At 39.4% G+C, this 19831-nt stretch overlaps 2 protein-coding genes across 4 annotated transcripts in view; one reads left to right on the top strand and one right to left on the bottom strand.

Moving 5' to 3' along the window:
• The window catches only part of GRK5 (G protein-coupled receptor kinase 5), a 213834-nt gene extending 199663 nt beyond the window's left edge, over window positions 1-14171 (top strand). Inside the window, exon 17 of the transcript XR_010622786.1 lies at window positions 14162-14171. The gene's annotated coding sequence lies outside the window, so the exon portion shown is untranslated. The remainder of the gene's footprint in view (window positions 1-14161) is intronic.
• TIAL1 (TIA1 cytotoxic granule associated RNA binding protein like 1) lies at window positions 1846-18883 on the bottom strand. Of its 3 annotated transcripts, none has more exons than XM_065746408.1 (12): window positions 18605-18883; window positions 13465-13561; window positions 9697-9846; window positions 9358-9412; window positions 8959-9046; window positions 7019-7094; window positions 4597-4705; window positions 4193-4288; window positions 4021-4105; window positions 3609-3732; window positions 2974-3113; window positions 1846-2065 (listed from the first exon to the last, which is right to left on the bottom strand). In XM_065746408.1, the coding sequence occupies exons 1-12, from the start codon at window positions 18631-18633 to the stop codon at window positions 1948-1950; spliced, it is 1167 nt and encodes a 388-aa protein (XP_065602480.1). In that variant the 5' UTR covers window positions 18634-18883; the 3' UTR covers window positions 1846-1947. The 3 variants fall into 3 exon arrangements, with proteins under 3 accessions (XP_065602480.1, XP_065602481.1, XP_065602482.1); XM_065746409.1 differs by having other exon boundaries at window positions 9697-9795; window positions 18605-18882; XM_065746410.1 differs by lacking the exons at window positions 8959-9046; window positions 9358-9412; window positions 9697-9846; window positions 13465-13561; window positions 18605-18883 and adding an exon at window positions 7556-7854.
• Window positions 18884-19831: the final 948 nt, after the last annotated feature.

The raw sequence follows: 19831 nt of genomic DNA, 5'->3' as shown, positions 1-19831 counted from the left end.
TTATTGCATGCACTAGAAGCCTGGAGTTGCAAGTACCTCTGAGCCTCAACTGCTCTTCCAGAATATCTCACTTTCAGCCTTATCTAAATTCAAGGTACCACTAAGTACGTTACATAGAAGAGGAAGAAAAAAACTCACGTGATTTGCTACAGCATTAAGTGTTGTAACTGCACAACCTGGCTGGGTTTGACAAAACTGCAAGTTTCCCTTTCAAAATCTACTCTAACTTGCAATGCCTGCACGGTAAAAAACAGAATACGCACAGCTTCTCACACTCTCATTTAGAGCTAAAACATTCTTCTGTTTCTTTTAAAATGCAAGTTCGTTTCACTGGACTGCCACTGCAAATCCTACATTAACTGTGCTGCTTCAGTGTATGTCTATATACAGCTGAAACACTCGCACCCCCTAGCTGTCATAGGTAAGACACAGTACTTATATCTACCTTACATTCATTTTAAACTTCAAATTTATTGAGGCAGTTTATATCAGTGTATCCATAAAATTGTTCAGAAATAACCCAAGTATACCATTTAAACATCTTCATGATTTATCCATTTACACACTCAGTACACAAACAACCCAGCCTCTGTACAGGTTCATCACATGCAAACCACCCATAAAGACAAAAACTTTAATTAAAAATAAGTCACAACTCAGTGTACTGTTTCAACTGCATCTCCATTTACCAAATGGCACATTGAATATTCTCTAAAATAAGATGTTTTTAACAATCTTGTTAAAAAATTCTTGGGCAAAATATTTCTAGACTTAAAAAACATCAAGATTTTTCAAAACACTCAAGATACTATACAACTTATAATAACCTTGAAATTGGTTTACAAGGTTGTTAACCAAGGTATTTACATACCAAATAACGTAAAGCAAAAAGTTCGTATTCCTAATGACAAAAAGGTGATGCATTAAAGATTTATGAAATTAAAATTAAGGCTCTTTGTTATAGTTCTTTATGTAACTTTACATAATAGCCAACTTTGGAAATGTCAGTCTTGCACATTCTTGTCAATCTACTGCATTTAAAGCAGTAGAGTATATTAAGTATTACTTTGAATAATTACATTGCTACTTCTATGTTTGAGCATGCTTTTGAAACACTGTAATTATGAAATATTTACAATGCGTAGCCTTCAAACCTCATATAAAAGCACAAGTATGACTGTCTGATTTGAATACAAACAGCATACTTGCAAAAACGTTTTCACTTCTCAAAATTAAATGCAAATCCCTACGATCTTAATAAGCAAACCAGCTCTGAAGTTATAATATGTGCCTGAATGTGGACAGTGAAAGTGAAGTAACTCAGACAGTACTGTTTTTCATGTCACACTGAACTATTCTTTGTATCATACTGTTTTCTTTAAGCACGTAGAAAAATTAAATATTTTCTTAAAAAATTATTCCAAGACCTAGGTATGCTTTCTCAGCGATGTCCGTAGGCTTCCTTGAAAAATCAATACTGTCTAGCAGGTTGTAAAGATTGGTCCACAGTTTCTTTCAGGATGTGTGTTCAGCTAAAAGCAACTTGCTGTTTCTCAGTGTCACTTCTCTTAAAAAGCACAGTGATATAAAACACTGAAGACAGAACAAAAGAATGGAATGGTAACACCTAAGGATCAAATTCATTAGTCATTTCTCCTACTATATCAAAATTTGTAGTCAGAATTGTCTTTATTGACTTTATTTTAATTTTTGTACACAAAGAAAAACATGTTCATATCCATCATGAACAAAAACTTAAAAAGGCAGAACTAGAAGACATTTGTGTCCTTCACCAAAGCAAAGCTGTGCTAAAGGTTCCAAACATTTCCATTTTTAAAATAAATATTTTCTTTTTTTTTTTCCTCCATTGTCTACATTCCAGTCTTCAGAGTGTCACTGGAAACTGCAGCCTATCATGAAATACACACTTTTAAACAGAGTCCCAGCTCACTGCGTTTGGTAGCTTGCCATACCATATCCAGCTTGGTTAGGTATTACTGGAGCACCTTGTCCCTGGGCAGGCTGAGCACCAAATCCACCCATCCAGGCAGCAGACGGAGATTGGCTTAAAAGGAAACAGGAAAAGAAAAAAATAAAAGAAAAAAAATCATGCAAGCTATTCGGTTATTTACAAGATAGCAGAATAAAAGAACATGAAACACTTCCTACACTACCATTTATACCAAAATAGAACAACTTATTCTTCTGTGAGTAATTCAGAAGCTTTTTATACCAGATTAAATGTTACAATGTGTGGTTTCTCAAAATACCATAAGCTTTTTAAGGAAAAAAAAAAATTCCACAAACCTTGGATTCTAGTTACACATACACGCCTTTGGAGGCAGCTGTCCTACAGGCATGTGCCTGTAATTCAACATCAGTGATGCAGAAATGCAGAAAGTCCTCGGTGTTTAATTGCCATGAATACCACTGATAGGTTTTTACCAGAGCTTAATATGCTTAATTGGCAAGAGGTAATGAGTAATTCAGAAAGCAAATAAGCCATTTTTGTTTTAAAACGAACAAATATTGTGAACACTTCGGGAAGATACCAAGTATTAGAAGTCCAGCCAAACTCTGAAACTGCAAAACTTTAGAAAGGTTATTATGTAGTTTATTTTCTGCACACTTAAAAAAAGCCCTTCAGGTAAAATACTGGGGCTCTGGGGTTCAGACTTCTCCAGTACTCCCAAGTAAAGACCATAACATTTTAGCTGTTGGACATAACTACCATCTCAAACTAGCACAAAAGCAGTCTTTGTTTACTCTGAGTCTCAAGACACCCATATGCACAAAACATCTTATCAAGAACATGCCAGAGTGACTCACCCCACTATCTGGTCCATGGTAATCATTACACGTAAGCTTTAGCACATTACAAGGCTTGAAGCCTCGTGCAATCCTTGAATCAAATAAGCCTGAAACTCCAACACGACATTCCCAAAGTGCTTTAAATTAAGTACAATTACTCACTCTACTCCAAAACCCTGTTGATTCCATGCTTGGCCATACATTCCATATGATGGTACTTGCCATCCATTAGCCATATATTGCCCATACTGCTGTGGATTTCCATATACTTGGCTCCATTGCCCCCACTGACTGTAATCCACCTAAGGAGAGAATCATTCTTAGTATTTCAGGTTCTAGAGGAGAGTTATGTTCCTTCCAAACTGCTAAAGCTATTTTTTTCCCTCTTTTCAGTTGCACTGTCTACAACTATTGAGCCATAGTGAAATGAGAGCAATGAGTGAGACAGCACCGCAACCTAATTAGATCCTTGTACTGAAAGCGTGTGCACAAACACGCTTTAAATATCAAGGGATATTTGGAAGGACAGTCAGCTAGTCTGCAGTAAGAATGCTAGCAAGAATCAGAATTACCTCCAAGTTTCTCCCTATCTTGAATCATATCCAGAAGACAGATATTCCACCAAAATCACTAGCCCAATTTGATGAACAACTGGAACATAACTGAGACAGAACATGGGATTTCATAAGAACACTACCACATTTAGCTATTACAAATGGGAGGCATTGCAGGTACATAATTGGTTGCTTTTGTGAAACAAATACAAGGACACAATGAAAAGGATAAAACGCAGTTACCTGCTGGAAGTTTTTAGTCATATCAGGAGATTCTTTACCCCAATAACATTTAACCACATGTCCTTCAATTGTGGTGCCGTTAACTGAAACAATAGCATGTGCTGCACTTTCATGGGTTGAAAATCTAAACAACGTAAAAACAAACCAATGTCACTCTTCATAGTTTGGTTGTTAAAAAAAATAGCAACTCTATATATACAGGAAAATCCAGTGAAAAAGATCTGCTTTGATAAGTCATCTTCACAAGCAAAAAGATTTGAGGCTACTTTTAAGAGTTGCAAGTTTTTCTAAGGACATACAGTAACAGATTATAAGGCACCAGCAGTTCATTCAAGTGAAATCCACGGAAGATTAGAGACCAGTATATTAACAAGATCACAGGAAATCAGATTTTCTTCTCCATCATCCATACCTGACAAACGAGTAACCCTTTTCTGGAAACACTCTTATTTCCATTATCTGTCCAAATGGTGAAAAGGTCTGTCTCATAAGTTGATCTACAACACAACATTTCTGAATTAGTAGCCACCATCTAGATGCCCAGAAAGCTTCAGTAACAAAAGCATCAACGGAACAAATCATACCTGTTAGCCCAGAAGCAATTCCTCCACAGTACACAGTACAATTTTTTGGACTTGACTGATTTACTACATCTTCAAATCTTAATTGTTTTGTATTATCTAGAAAGAGAAAAGACTGGTTTTAAGCATCAGGATAACAGTAACCCAAGTCCCAGATACTTACCTCGTACAGACACAGGAATTACACAAACATCCAATAGTTAATATTAACAAACATCCAATGTCCAGTAGTGCCACCATATGTTGATGGAACAAACCAAAAAACAAACCCACACATTTTTTAAGATCTGGAAGTTAAACTAGATATTCAACTGAGAAGTGACAAGACTTCAGCAACACTGTTATCCTTCTCCATTCAGCAGTGCCATGCAAGAGATCAAACACAACACAGCTCTACATGGCCTTACTTTCTTGTGTACTTTTGGGGGCTGGTGGTTTCCGTGTTGCCCAGTTGGTTCTGATCTGACGGCCTCCTAGCCACTGGCCTCCCATGTGTACAATAGCATTTTCTGCATCCTAAAGAGATCAAAATAAAGACTACTAACACATGCAAACAAGAAGCAAGCACAAGCCTACGATACTTAGTTGTCAGGTAATTACGCTGACAAAACAGACAACTGCTTTAAAAGCACATGAAATTCAGTAAAGCCACATTGCAAACAGCCAAAATCATTTAACATGAAGACAGTCTGTCACAAGAAGGCCCTCACAAGTGATTTGGTAAAGCTCTCCCTCTCCCTGCATACACAGTCATACATACTCATTTTGTCAAGGCACTGTATCTGTATCAGAGCATCTGACGGCTGCCCAAAACAGTGCTAAAGTCACAGAGATGACAGATTGTTGAAATGTAACAATTGTAACTGCAGAAAAACAGAGCATTTTACCAACTGACTGTATGAAAAACATAACACGCAAGAAAGTGATTGATAGTAACAGATGAAAGGTGAGGAAATACTTTTTAATCATCAAAATCCCTGGCTGGCAAATTTCTCAGCTGTGATCCAACTCAAGTTTACACCATGCAGTATGTGTTGCAAAAGACATTCCATAAAAGACTCAAAAAGCAGTCTTCTATAATCTTAATATGTACCCAACATAATAGACCACATTTAGGCAGAAATGTTAAAGTTCTGGGAAGGCTGAACACTAACTAGCTAATAAAAAGCCTCTAATGCCGAGATAAAAATACACCAAGCATGCAGCTTCCTGTTAACCATCCCTCCACCCCCACCTCATCCTCTCTTCTGCCTTTTGGAGGAATGCAATTTATGTCTGAGCACAGACTGCATTTTAAGTTCTGTAAATGTTAAAGACGTTGTATGTATGCATACACACACAAAACCAAACAGTCACGGCCCACAAGGCTTAACATCTTATCTTGAGTGTAAACTAAAAGACAACTGCTAGGTTCACACTACAAGCAAAGGAAAAAGTTTGCTAACTCTGCAAGAAACAATCTGTCCCCTTGCCAACTCTTCTGAAATAAGAGAGTCAGAGCAACAGTACGTAAGTTTGAAACGTTTTTCCAGGGGCACCAAGTTTATAAAAGAAAATGTAAAGTACAAGGGACAGAGGGAGCACACAGACTATTTAAAGGTGAGTGACCAACATCCTCCTGCCACACACCGAACACTTCCTGTTAGAAGGACACTCATCTCAAACACAAATGACTCAGGACCTCGACCTTGTTTAATTACACAGACTGGTCGTTCTGAAGACAACATGCATACACAATGAGGACTTTATGTGAGAGGACTAGTAAGGAAAAAAACCCAAAGCCTTCCATTTGTGCTCCTTAAAATAAATTACAAACTGACTAGGAAAATAAACTAGTTCAAAGGATCCTCACGGCTAGTCTTGATCACAACTGTGGCAAAAATGGAACTGAGCCCACACTGCCGTAACTGTTCCAGTTCAATGCAGTAATTTAGTTTTCTTATCACTTTGGTGTGCATTAACACCCTGACATGTTTATGCAGCTTCCCATTCAGTCCTAAATCCATCTCTAAACACATGCAGCTCAGTTTTCCAAACCTTTTTTCTTAAACGTTTCTAAAAATTAACTTGAAAAATTATAAACAAATTACTTGAGGCAACTGTTCTGGCACAAAGCGCTGTTTGTTAATCAGTGATACACTGACTCAATTCTACAGATAGCACCTACAACACCTCTACCAGGAAGGGATACTAGTCACTTAACTAAAGCATTGTTTTCCATAAGCATATAAAAATTTCTCCTTTCTGGAACAACATTCAACACAATACCAAGCAGAACATGTGAGGAACAGAATCCACTCTCAGCTGTAAATTAGTTGCTCCGTGCAAAGACATTTCAAACTTGCAACAACTCAAAAAAGCAAAGGGCCAACCAAGAGCTCCTTAACGAGAAGCAGACATGGAATCAACTGTACCTCAACACACAATGCACACAGCAAGCAGCGTTAGGTCCTCAGGAAGATGGAGCTTTGGCATGATCCTAAACCTGCCCAACACCCAACCCTGCTGTGCTACTGCCACATCCCCACTCCTTAGGGGTGCAGACCCACACTGGACTGGTGCAATTCCTCAGCTAACAGACCCAAAGCACAGCATTCCAAGCTCTAGGCACTTCACACAGACAAAGCTAAACAGCACAACATTCCTGCAGCACTGCAATCATCTAAATTGTTTCAACCCTTCCTACACTTAAGAGACTACATTAACTTTGTCTGCTAAATCCACAAGTACTTCGCTTGAGAAATCCTGATACGTAGTGAATACAGAAACAGAGGGAAAACTTCAAGTAAAAATCTGCAATTATTTTAAATCAATGTTGTTACTACTCACCAGTTTGTTATAAAAAGATACAAAACCATAGCCTTTTGATTTTCCAGTTGCCATATCTTTAACTACCCGTGCATCCCTGTGGAAAGAAGCACAGCTATATGAGGGTAGAATTAATAATTTGCAAAATAAAAACTAAAAGGAACCACACACACTGTATTGTGAGCATAATTTTTCTTATAAATTCAGTTAGCCCTAAAACTAATCATTCCTGAACTCTCCCTATCGCTTCTTTACCTGTTAGAAAAAAGCAGTAGGACAAAAAAAATAACATGTAATAGACATGCAACCTATCCACATAACCTATACTGGCTAAAACCAGAATGTTCAGATTTGAACTATAAGAGAAACAAAATTGCCTTTTCTAAATTCTATTGGCTAGGGTCCTCTAAAGTTTACTGTTCTATAAATTACTGTAACAATTCTATCTAATTTACCATGCATTTTCTAAATAGTTAAATGTCTTCTGCCTAGTGATACAAAATATATGAAATATTAAAAAATCGAAAAAGAGGAAAAAATAGGAATTAAAAGGCATACATGGCCTGTTAACAGATTTCTTTATTTTTCTTGGTCAATTCTCTACCATCATTTTGGAGTTTGGGCAGCTGTAAATTTTGAAAAATTGACATTTTCAGAAATTTAAGAAAGGAGAATAAAACTAACAACAATGCTAAGCACACCAGTACGAAAACAACAAATTTACACAGAAATTTTAGTGAGTAAGTTAAAATGATTGGAAATATAGAACTGCACTGAATATAGAATGTTAAAATGTAAATACTAAAATATGTATATAATAAATAATGTATAATAAGAATAAATAGAAATGAGAAAAAATCTACAACTGAGTTCCAGTGTGCACAGTTCCTTGCAGTTAGCCTTCAAGATCCTGTCCATTCTTATGAGCAATTCTGCAAAATAACCAGAATGCTATTACTTTTAATTGTGACTTGGACTTTAGAAAAACTGCAGGTCTCAGGTATAAATATAGATCGAGAAACAGAAACCTGAATTATTCTCTTATATCGATTTTCAAACAGTACTACTTACCACATTAAGAGACAAAAAGTAAACAAAACAGCAGAGGTAAGAAATAAGATTTATGATTCAATTAAACTTATGCGTACAGAACAAGAGAAATAAGATTTTTATTCTTAGAAATATATCCCCATGAGGCAGTACAAAAATGTTCATGTGCAACTTTAAAGGATTTCTATAAAGATAAGCCAGTAACTGATCAACAGACTTTTTTTGTAGCAGTACTCTTCTGCACACACTTTAGAACTTAGAAGCATTCTTGTAATGTGAAATATGTTCAAGTAAAACATAAAATTGTTTGTTAGCACCTGGATTTTCTGAGAGAAGTTTAAACTCTCTCTTAACTAACACAAGTGTGCACATACCATTTTGAAAATGACATCTGATTTACTATAATCTTAGTAATCTGAAAAGGTTATTTATTCTAAAAATATTACGTTTTTGAAAATGTTCACAAGCTACACAAGTAGTCAATTCATAAATTTGTATTGTAATTGAGTAGCTTTCTATACTGCCTTAAAATGCAGGACAAATAACGTGTTGAAGGTGCAAGGTTTGCACCATCAAGCCACTATTCTGTACACATTCTGAACAATCAAAGGTCACACTTAGGAACAGTCATTGAATTTTACTAATTAGTTGAAACATATTGGCATATAACTTAAAAGCAAACTGCTTTCAGCAAAATTGGAGCACAATTACATTACTGGATTTACAAACATAAGATACAGATATAGATACAGACATGAAATAATAATAAACCCTCTTTACTGCCCACCCAACAAAGAAATCAGCATTAGAAAAGGCATTTAAAAGATAAGAAATAACATTTCAAATCAGAGCAAAACTTTCACTGTCATTATTTTCTAACCGATATTGGCAATGTTTATTATGATACTTACGATATTTTACCAAAAGGGGCAAATGCTGACTTGATATCTTCTGTTGTTATTTCTGGACTTAAATCCCCAACGAACACATGGAAGTGATCTGAAAATAAACAATTTGCTAATCAAATATTTAACTGCTATCTGAAGTTTTAACTCCTGAAAAAGTGATGTTCTGTGTACAGCACTGGGAACCAGGAACAGTCAGGATTCCACTTGATGAGCAGCAGCAATTAAATCTGTCCACTCCAGTTTTCCCAGTTGCAAGGCAGAAACAGAAGAATTAGTTTGCAAAACACTATTAAACACGAGATGGGAAGGAGAAAAGTTACATTTGAATGCATTTATGGCAATTACTACCATGTGCTATGAAGTATTTGTGTAGAAGTAATACTGTGCCATTACTTTACTTACTGGATGTATCTTTTTTCTGGCTACTTGGTGTTGTTGCCCAGTTTACTTTGACCTCCTGAAAATAAGTATAAGATTTAGTATGAATTCATAAAATTCTTACATGTTATAAGGTCATTCAAGGGCTGGTCACAATTGTCAGTGTTACCAAATCATTGTTCAGTATAAAGGACAAAATCACAAAGACTGTCATATCATTTTTGTTTTTCACTGAACTTAATTAACATTTAAACCCTGTGAACATTTCAAACAAATAAATGTCCCATGCTCTTACTAATACATATATCTACTTTCTACAAAGACGTTATCCTTAAGACTAAGATTACAACATAAACAACTTACCTTTCCCAAAATTTTTCTCCCATTCATAGCAGCTAATGCAGCAGCTGCATCTCTGTGTTCATAAAATTCCACAAAGCAATAAGGGTCATTGCTTGTATGCTGCAAAACAGAAAATCCAACAGAAGAGTTGACCCTTCTGCTATCGGGTTGCTGAGAAGAAAATCCAGGAAAATATATTACTTATAGCTAGAAACTTTAAAAATTATTTGCATTAGATTTATGAAATAGCCTTTGAAATTACTCTTAAATGTAAGAATTATTAAGATGGACTTTTCATTAAAGGTCTAGCAATTTCTGAAGTATAGTTTACTTTTTACGAGGTCTCAGTACTACTACTGAACTAAAAATAATTCAACTACCTGAAAAGTGATCTGAAGACTGGTTGGAGGAGGGAAAACAGGAGGAGCAGAAGGAACCAAGACAGTTTTCTGCCTCTAGTGGATACTCAGAGCTTCTAAGTTTTGCTTCCCACATTCTTTTTCACCAGTTTTCCCACTCCTTCTACTTAAAGCACCTTGTTTAACTTGCCTGAAAACCATTAGCAGACAGCAACCTAGAGACCACATACTCTTGGCCTCCAATGGAAAACATTACACTTAGTAACTGGGAATGACCCTTAAAAGACCTGAAAATAGTTAAAGATGTAAACGTACCAGAGTAGGAAGTGCAAAAAACATAAAAGTCCTCAGGAAAACTGATCAAGGAGAAATCGTTATGAGAATCCTAACTTTAACACTGGCTTTAATCTCCATAAAAAGCGTCACAGGTACAAAAGCTGCAGCCTGGCACTAAAATATTTCATTTCCTACACTACACATCCATGGACCAAAAGACGCCAGACAGCTATAAAAAGAAACTAAAATTATTTCTTACTTGGTCAAGGAAGGGTCTCACAACTGCTCAGACATCAATACCCTTCCACATTTACTTTTGCCATTGTCAGGAAAAGCACAACACTAATTTAAATGAAGAATAAGCCCTTCTCAGTTTTACTATTTAACCTCTGAACGTTCACAAGCATATATGAATAAAGAAACCCTAATTCTGCCCTATAAAACTGAACTGTACATTTTCAAATGCAGTTCTGTCTAAATCTAAACAACAGAAGCTATGAAGACCTGGTAGCTGAACTGACCACAAAGCCTTTATACATCTAAAATGATAAAGCACTCTGAACCTTCCATCCAAATACTTTCAGAAGTAGATGTTCCAAACATGCAAAATAACAGACGATGAGACAACACATCCGAGATCATAAAAAGGAGTTTAGGTCACAAGAGCCACAAAGTGCTCCGAAAGCAAACTTGCCTGAGATGCACTGAAATAGCAAGCCTTAACTCACCCGTTTTTCCATATGACATTCCTGCTGCACTGAAAACAAAATCTGTGAAACCCACTTAAGGCCTTAACAGATTTAATGTGGTTTCCACCTCAACTGAAGTGTATGATACATTTCTTGCAGACTGTAAGGAGGTCTTCTTTTGCAATAAGAATCTGTCTGAACAGGGAGAGCAGCGTCTTTTGTGGATGTCCAGCACTTCAGGCGTTCAAGATACCTGTAAATGCTAGCTACAATGCTCCTTTGAGTATTATCTGCTCCCAGAATAAACACGTGAAATCTCTAGCCATTTCATATGGCCATGCCACACCCCCTACAAACTGGGTAAAAATTAAAAGAAAAAAAGAAAATATTTGGGTCTAAACTTGACTGGATGAGACAGTAACAGTGGGCAGATAAAGGCTAATTAAAGGTAACACACTGCCTGCACTAGAAAGATGGACAATAACCACTGATACTTCGGCCATTAAAAGTACGGTGGCTGCAAGCCAATTCCAGCCTAGAATCCAACCACTTGAAGTTATCTGGCTACTTAATTTCAAGGTATAAGCATATTAGTTCTATATGACCCTTAAGGATTTCTTTCTTTTTAGTTCAGTTTTTTATTTTATTTCTGAACCACTAACACACTGAATAAAAACGTTACAAACCTGCACAATACACAGGTAAAGGCACTGCTAATATCTGCAGTCCACACTGTTTACACTTGTTACTCTGGAAGGCTTGCAACTTTACCTTAAAAAAAAAAAAAAATACTGTCCTCCCTTCTTTCTCCCTAGAATAACATTTTGAAGCAAAAAGTAATTTTAGTAAATTGTTCTGTATTAAAAAAAAAAGTTTCACATACTTTTAATACAAAATCTATAATGGATCTCAAATGCACACATATACCCAAAAGCATGAAACAGAACACCTCTCCCAGGTGCTCCTGAGGTGAAAGCTACTGCCCTTTACTTTCAAGTATTAATTCCCTTCTCATTACAATCCTTCCCCCTTCCCTTCTTTGTGAAGCCTGCCAGATGACTTCAGGGCAGCCAAGGTGGACAGTGCACGGAGCAAACAGGCAGTGGAACATCGCAGAATTTCGCTCATGACAGACTGCTTGGTGACAGGTGCTAAGGTCAGCCGAGTACACTCACTTCCATACGACTGAATATAGCTGCAAGTAGCTTTGTTTACATACTTATTTCACAAAGATGTCTCGCTTGTTATTTCTGCAGTTATGTATAATAAAATAAGCAGTGGAATTTATCTGCTTCTTAGGACATCAAACTGACGCTGCCACCTCTCAATCAGCCAATGGTTGGAGTGGCAGCATTCTGAAGAGTATGACAACCACTATTTCTTCAGAGAAAACACTAACAGCTGTGCTCTGTAACACATTCCATTTTGTTCTGCTCATCTTTCTCCAATAACCTCGCGGAGAACATGGCAGAACCCCTTTTACCTTCACTACAAAGTTCTAATAGAAGTGCCACGATATTTGGATTAAACAAGCAGCAGGTAGTTAATGTGCAGCCAAAACCAAACCAAACCAAAAAAAAACAGTGTGTCACTTTGAAAGGAAAGGAAGACCACAGAAGAATTACAAGCAGCATTCCTAAAATGATGATTCTTCCAATAGGGCTTATGTAATATTTCCAAATGATCCTGATAACAAAACTGGGGTGACTGGTGACTGCACTAAGGAAATCTGTGCCAAGTCAGTAGGAATCACCCGAAGTACTAACGAGCAAACAAAACCAGAATTTTAGAACTAAGCATCATTCCTTGCCTGCCAGAAGCTCATCAGTTATAAATGAAGAAAGGAGGAGGATCATAAGGCAGCAAGAAGTGAGATATGTCAGGATGACTACAGAAACAGCTACCAACACTAAATGTATCAGGAAATCTTCAAGTGAAAAAGAAAGTATTAGTACTTACCTACCCTTAGTACTAAAAAACCTTACTGGGAATACTACAGAAACTGTTACAAGAAAAAATAATGTGCAGACAAGAGCTACTGGGATTGACAAAAAAAAAAGGCTCAGGAAAAGTATAATGGTATTTTGAAAGATTTTTGAGTGTACATCCATAGTGAAGAGAAGAGGAAAGAATTAGAGACTCTTATGTAAATAAAGTCAAAAGCAAAAAAGCAGCCATGAATAACACTGGAAACAACAAAGTTTTTGATCATCAGAACAATATGGTCTGAAGAGAAAGGGGTAGCAATCCTTTACATTAAAGTGGAATCTCATCATCAGACATGGCAGGGCAATCCAGCAAGAACACAGCACTGTTCTCAACAAAAGGGCTCTTCTGCACATTTACCCAAAAGTACAGACAAAAACCAACCCTCCAAAACTATCAAAAGAAGCCCCCAACTTCGTGTTTTTGATAATTTAGGATAGAATTGTAATTGCTACTCCGCTGGATGTGAAAGGCCTTACCTCTGTTATCATTTTACAGCTTTTGCATGGTCCAATCTGGCTGAATAACTGAAGTATAAGGACTTCAGTCACATCTCTGGAGAGGTTTCCTACATAGCTACACAAGGAAAAAAAAAGAAGAAATTAAACTAGAGTTTTTCATCTTTTAAAGTGTAATTATTTTAAAACCTCAAACAACTATGACAAAAATTCTCCCTTTAAAATCTCAGGCATCTTCATCTGGAAGACACTGCTCAGAAAAGATTTTGTGTTACAGCTTTAATGCAACATCCATGTGGTCTCTCAGTTATAAAGTTGGCAACACAACTGGGAACACGATGCCTGAAACAGACATAATAGCAGCCATCGATACCGAGCACCAAACCTTCCCTTGGCAGAGAAACATCAGAAGCTGGAGCTCGCTGCTGGAGATGCTGGAGAGAACAACCAACTGGGCAAAGATGTTTCAAGTTTCACTTCCCAATGAGTATCTAAACAAAGCCTACTTTTCATTGGGGTACAAGCTTATACTGAACTCCTATTATTTCAGTAGTAGCTACTACATGTAGATTATGCTGCCTTGCAAGGGACCAACTCCATTTTTCTCTTTTCCTGAGCTGGAAAAGCAGCCCAGACACCAACAGGCAAGGCACACAGCACGCGCCATAGGAATGCTCCACGTATGATCTATCTCAACAGCTAGCACTTCTGTAAGAAGTGCCCCAAATTTGGCAGTGTTACTTTAGTATTACCCATCCTTACAGACTATAAGATATATTTCTATGACCTATAGTGTCACAGAAATTTCAGAACTTGGAATTATTTCCATGAAGTTTACATAAGCCTAGAATTACCCACAGCCAAAATCCAACAGCAGTTCAGAAACCACTCCTAAATAGTCCATTAGAGTTTAACATTGAAAAATTAAAGCCAGGTCACAGAGGTGGCTGAGTCAAACACACAAAATCAAATGCTTAAAAAAAAACCATGACCAAACTAAAATCACACTCTATTATTCATCAAAGTGATCAATCAAGACAAGGGCTCGTCGTATTGACAGAACTCAAAATCACTAGCAGAGGTGCATCTGTCATTTCTAAAAGCAATTCTGTCCAAATATAAGGTGTACAAATGCAACCAGTAAATAGAAAGAACACATTTCTGCAATTCAGCTGTTGGAAAAAAATCCCAGACACTTTATTTATTTATTATGCTCTAATCCATTACTGTGTCCTCTGCTTGCAGGTAAATGCTACACAAGATCCAGAGCGAGTTTCTCACAAGATACCACCCCAACACTGGAACTTCCTTTACAAGTAGTCACCTGGTCCTTACCTCCTAACTAAACATCCATAAATTAGCAGACACCACTAATGGAAGCTGCATCCAGACCCTGTACTGTTAAGAAGTATTTCAGTAAGTTAAAACTTGACAAATTTAAGAAGGCAATTCATCTTCTAACAGGATCTATTGCGCTGACTTTTCAATGCCCTATTCCAAAAATTCAGCAGTTAAACATTCAGATCTTATATCTGAAACCTTAACTATGTTTGTTAATCATTCACCAAGTTAAAACTGCAAATTGCTAGCAGCTTCAAGTGGAAATACTAACCAAAGCAGATTTTCCATTGGATTTTAGTAACACACCATTCCTCATAAGAGTTCTCACACAAAATGTCTGTAGTGACATGAACTTATTACCAGTTCTTCCCTCCTTGTATGTTCTCAAACTGAATTAGCTAACAGTGCACGGAAGCACACACCTTTCTGTAGCACTGACATGAAAGAAAACACAGCAAAGTCCTTTTAACTTCAGTCCTACTGTGAAGCCAATACAGGAAGCCAAAGTCTCAGCATCTTCTGCATAATATTAATATTTATTTCAGAAATGCAAGAACTCTGAAAAACAGTTTGAAGAATTCTTTCTGGTCTGACCAAAAAAGCCAGGAAATCCATTCCTTCAAGATCTGTCCAATTCAGGTAAGTCGGGCCAACCTTCAGAAGAATCATCAGGTGGTTTCCAATACTACTGTGTCTCCTTCAAGACAGCTGAGAGAATGTGACATCATAAATTTCAGCCATGAAACAGGCTGCTTCTGCACACAAAAATAATAAATCAGCAGTGCAACTTGGGGCAACCGATGAATAGATTCACAGGGGCTGAAAGCACCTCCTGGTAAAGCAATTCTCTACATGTTTATGATAAATACTGCTTTGATGTCTAGCATTACCTCAATCAGAATCCATTAATACCTTTCACAAGCTGCTAACGCTCTCAAACTTGAATACACACCCTGAGACTACTTCACAAGATGTCCATGCAACAAGGACAGCACACACACAGACCCAAATCACTTGAAGTGCGTGTAAAGTAAGTGAATACAAACCACTACAAGTCTGAAACAATACACTAAAGATTAGGGCTTGATGGTTGCTTGAACACTTTAAGTTAGTACACTCAGCCCAGCTAAAAGAAACACCATACAAGCAAACAGCTTCAGCATACTATGCCTGAATGCCCCACAATCCTTAGCAGCCCCTTCCAGCTCAGGATATAGAACCATCCTACAAATACTGCAACACTATGGGAACACAACACATCTGGAGCACAAACTTTACCTTTCTGGAAACACAAAGCTTTTCAGCTGATGCTAACTGCACACTGACAGACAAAAAGGGCACCACTTTCTAACCTAAACTTGCCCATGATAGAACACATGCTTCCTATTCTACATCATGAAACAAAAACGAGCAGAAACACACCTAAAGAAAACATACAGCTTCCAAACAGCTATTCCACAGTACATCAATCTTTTTGTTTTGTTGCATCCTGTAGATTACATTATTCAAACATAATCATCATAAAACCCAAAGAAGCACTTACTACACTCCTATAGGCTGTTAGCTTGGTTAATGTTAGGGCAGCAGTTGTGGCCTTTTGCTTGCAGGCAATAGTGTGTGTCCTCTTCTGCAAGTTTGAAGCACTTAAATACTCATTAATAAGCACATACAGCAAGCCAAACTGTGTATTATATATCCTGATACAAGTTTCAATATATTACACTTGAAAGTGGCTGACAACACAAATAAGAAACTGTAGTTGAAATTCAGAGATCTTGCAGAATTGCACAAAGAATCAAAGACACAAATCGCCAATTAGTTTCAGAACTAAAACCTTAGGCTCAAACAAAAAGATCCTCTTTGTGGGGGTAACATGGGCTTTCATTCACTCCAGACAGCTGAGGATGAAAGGGATGTTTACAGCCATCACTTTTAGGTCCAAGAAAGCTCCCCTACACACAGACTGGATGAAAAACAGAACAAATGCTTTCACACCCATTCAGATAACAGGCAAGAAGCGGCAGACTGAAGAAGAAAGTATGATAAGAAGGTAACTGATGGAGCACTGCCTCCCTGGCAGCATCTCTCTCATGCTGCTAGCAAGCTATAGGAAATAACATGAAAAAGCTACTCAGCTGAAGAGCTGTACTTGTGCATCCTACCTCAAGCCCACAGCACTTACCAGACAGCATGGCAAAACTAATGACAGTATACTCACATGTATATAACGACTGCTGCTATTTTTTTTCTAATGCCATTAATAAGAACATGAAAATTGGCAACTTTTCTTCCTGTTCTAAGGGGCAGCTAAAAACATCAGCAACACACAAAGTTTCTGATGGCCTAGTTTCCATCTTAAGGTAGAAACAGAACTTTGACATTGCTTGTGATGGAAAGAGATTCAGCAGTACCCACGGAATGTTCTGTACCACATTTGTTTTGAGAAGCACTGACCAAAATCTAGATGCTGCTGTGAAAAATACCATGGAAAGACTACCTCCTTCCCAAGCTACCTGCAACTTGTTTAAAGCAGTAAGGAAGAGCCTGGGGCAGAAGATACTTTTCAAGAAGGCCTACTAGTGAGGAGAACTGCAAGGAAAAAAAAAAAAAGTAATTGGCATCTATCTTCCCTAGTAAACCTCAGAAGATATCTTAAATTCTTTGAGGTTCATGACCAATCATGATTGAACCGAAGGAATAAACAAAATACAAAAGACATCTATAAAGCTTCCCTTAAGTTATCAGCTGAGTGCATCTGCTCAAATAGCTACAAGAACTATCCATTCTCCGTTAGACTTTCTCCTGTAAAACCAAAGAGCTCAAATGATATTATTTGTTGCTCTTGGGTGGTGGTGAGCCGTTATGTATATGCAAGATCGCAACTGCTCCCTGCATGAGAAGCATTACCTGGCATAACTACCTTGAAATAATAACTTGCAGTTATAAATTTGAAGACATTTCAGGGAAAAAAAAAAAAGCAAAAATGTTTGTACTTTATGAAAACTGCCCTGAAAGAATAAGAGGAAAGTAACCATACATTCCTGAGCACTGGAAAGCTCCTAGGAAATGCACATATGTGCTGTTTATTACTTTGACGAGTTAAGTGGAGTCACATTCGTGCAATACCACATCTCTGGCAGCTGCAGCGAAGGCATTTCAGACACTTCAGCATAAAAATAATTTTTTTCTTCACCAGTGACTATGGGCCAACTTCAGTCAGAGTGCAGCAAGTGAGAAGAGCTCACGTCAGGTGCTGTTAGGAGTAAAAGAAGGCTTTGAAACTTTGGCAAGGTATACAAAGAAAGGGAGAAAAGAGGAAACGGACCTGGAGCAGAACACGGTGCACCTTTGCCCTTTTCCCTCCACTCATTCTAAAGCAGCACTCTGGAAACTGCTTCCACTGTCAGGGAGCACTCGGGACATCAGCACAGGGAGCATTTCGGATAGATTTATCCCAACCAACCCAAGCACTAAGTATGGTTACTAAGCACGACTACGAGCAAGTTCAGAGAACTTCACAGACGTAGGAAAGAGTGAAGAAGACAAGAACACAACGCAGCACGGATTGCCTGGAAAAGCCTCACATGCCAAGTCATCACTTTGTTCCCACAAACCAAACAGAGCGCTCCGCACATATTTCGCTCTGTTTCGGCCGCTGCTTTGAGAGCCGCACAGACAAAGGCACGGCACGGCACGGCACGGCACGGCACAGCCTCCCTCCCTCCTTCCTTCCCTCCTTCCCTCCCCGCACGGCTCCCTCTCGCCGTCCCTCCCTCCCTCTCGCCCGCCCCGCCCGGCCCGCGGCCCCCTCCCCACTCACAGTGTCCGGGGCTGCCCGTCGTCTTCCATAATGGTGCGTGAGCTCGGCTCGCAGCCGGGGGCAGCGCCGGAGGGGGGGGGCTCCGCCGCGCGGGGAGGCGAAGGGAAATGAGGGTGAGGGCCCCGGCCGCCCCCGCTCCGTCTCGCCCCCTCTCCAGGTCCCGACACCGCGGCCCGAACGGGAGAGAGAAGAAGCAGCACAAAATGGCCGCCGCCACCAGACGCTCAGGAAGCCGCGCTCCGCGCAGCCGCGCCCCGCCGGCCCGCTCCCTCTCGGCCCCGGTTCTCCTTCCCGGTCCCCTCCGCCGTGCCGCGGAGCGCTCTGGGGATCGTAGTCGCTGACAGAGGGAGCGCGGCGGCCTTCCGGGTGCTGTAGTCCTCCGGCCGCGCGCGGCGATGGGGGACAGCGGGGACGGAACTACATCTCCCAGCGTGCCCCGCGCGCCGCGGGTTGGCGCGGGAAGGGGCGGTCGTGCGCGGTCCCGGCGCGGCGGGAACGCGCAGCGTGGCTCGCGGGCTGCGTGTGGTGTGTTGGTGTGGGCGCCCGCCGCCCTTCACTAACTCACAGCCCCGAATCAGTGCTGTGTTATGGTTGCTGAGTAATTTTTGGAGGTTGGAGCTTCCACTTCAGCCCAGGAGCTGGGCGGGACTCCCAGCACGCTCCTCTGGAGGGAGGAGGCTGGGGCTTTTCAAACTGTCGCTTAAAACCGAGGAAGGAAAAGGATTGAGTGCAAACGTCATTAAAATGTCATATAAAGCAGGTTCTGATTTACATCAAGTGGTTGGTTTCACTTCGTTTAATCTTGTCTGCAAAGATTAAAGCACATCTGTGTCGTGCCACCGTACATTCTCAGACTTCCACCAGCCCGGTGTCAAGGTTACAATTGCTTATCAAACGTGTCGTGCTCTGGGGGCTCGCTGGCTGTGGTGACAGTGTGCAGAGATTGTCCATCCCATGCCACCTGCTGCCATTTGGTACAGTTGGGCGCAGTTCAGCACCTCCCCTGCGACCCTGCACCCCAGAGCTGTGGAGTCATAGGATCAAAGAAATCAGAATCAGGTTGGAAGAGACTTGTGAGGCCATCACGTCTTGCTGCTAACCCAGCACTGCCAACCCCTCCGCCCTCACATGGCTGGCCCTGCCGTGGTCCCACACGCAGGCTGCTGTGCCCACAGGATGCTGACAGGCCTCGGCTGAGCTCCCAAGACAGAGAACTGAATATTATCA

The sequence above is a fragment of the Cyrtonyx montezumae genome, unplaced genomic scaffold (genome assembly GCF_038088225.1).
Source record: "Cyrtonyx montezumae isolate F1298 unplaced genomic scaffold, pur_monq_1.0 scaffold_4, whole genome shotgun sequence".
Taxonomy (NCBI): Eukaryota; Metazoa; Chordata; class Aves; order Galliformes; family Odontophoridae; genus Cyrtonyx; species Cyrtonyx montezumae.
This window is presented reverse-complemented; position numbering and strand designations above follow the sequence as displayed.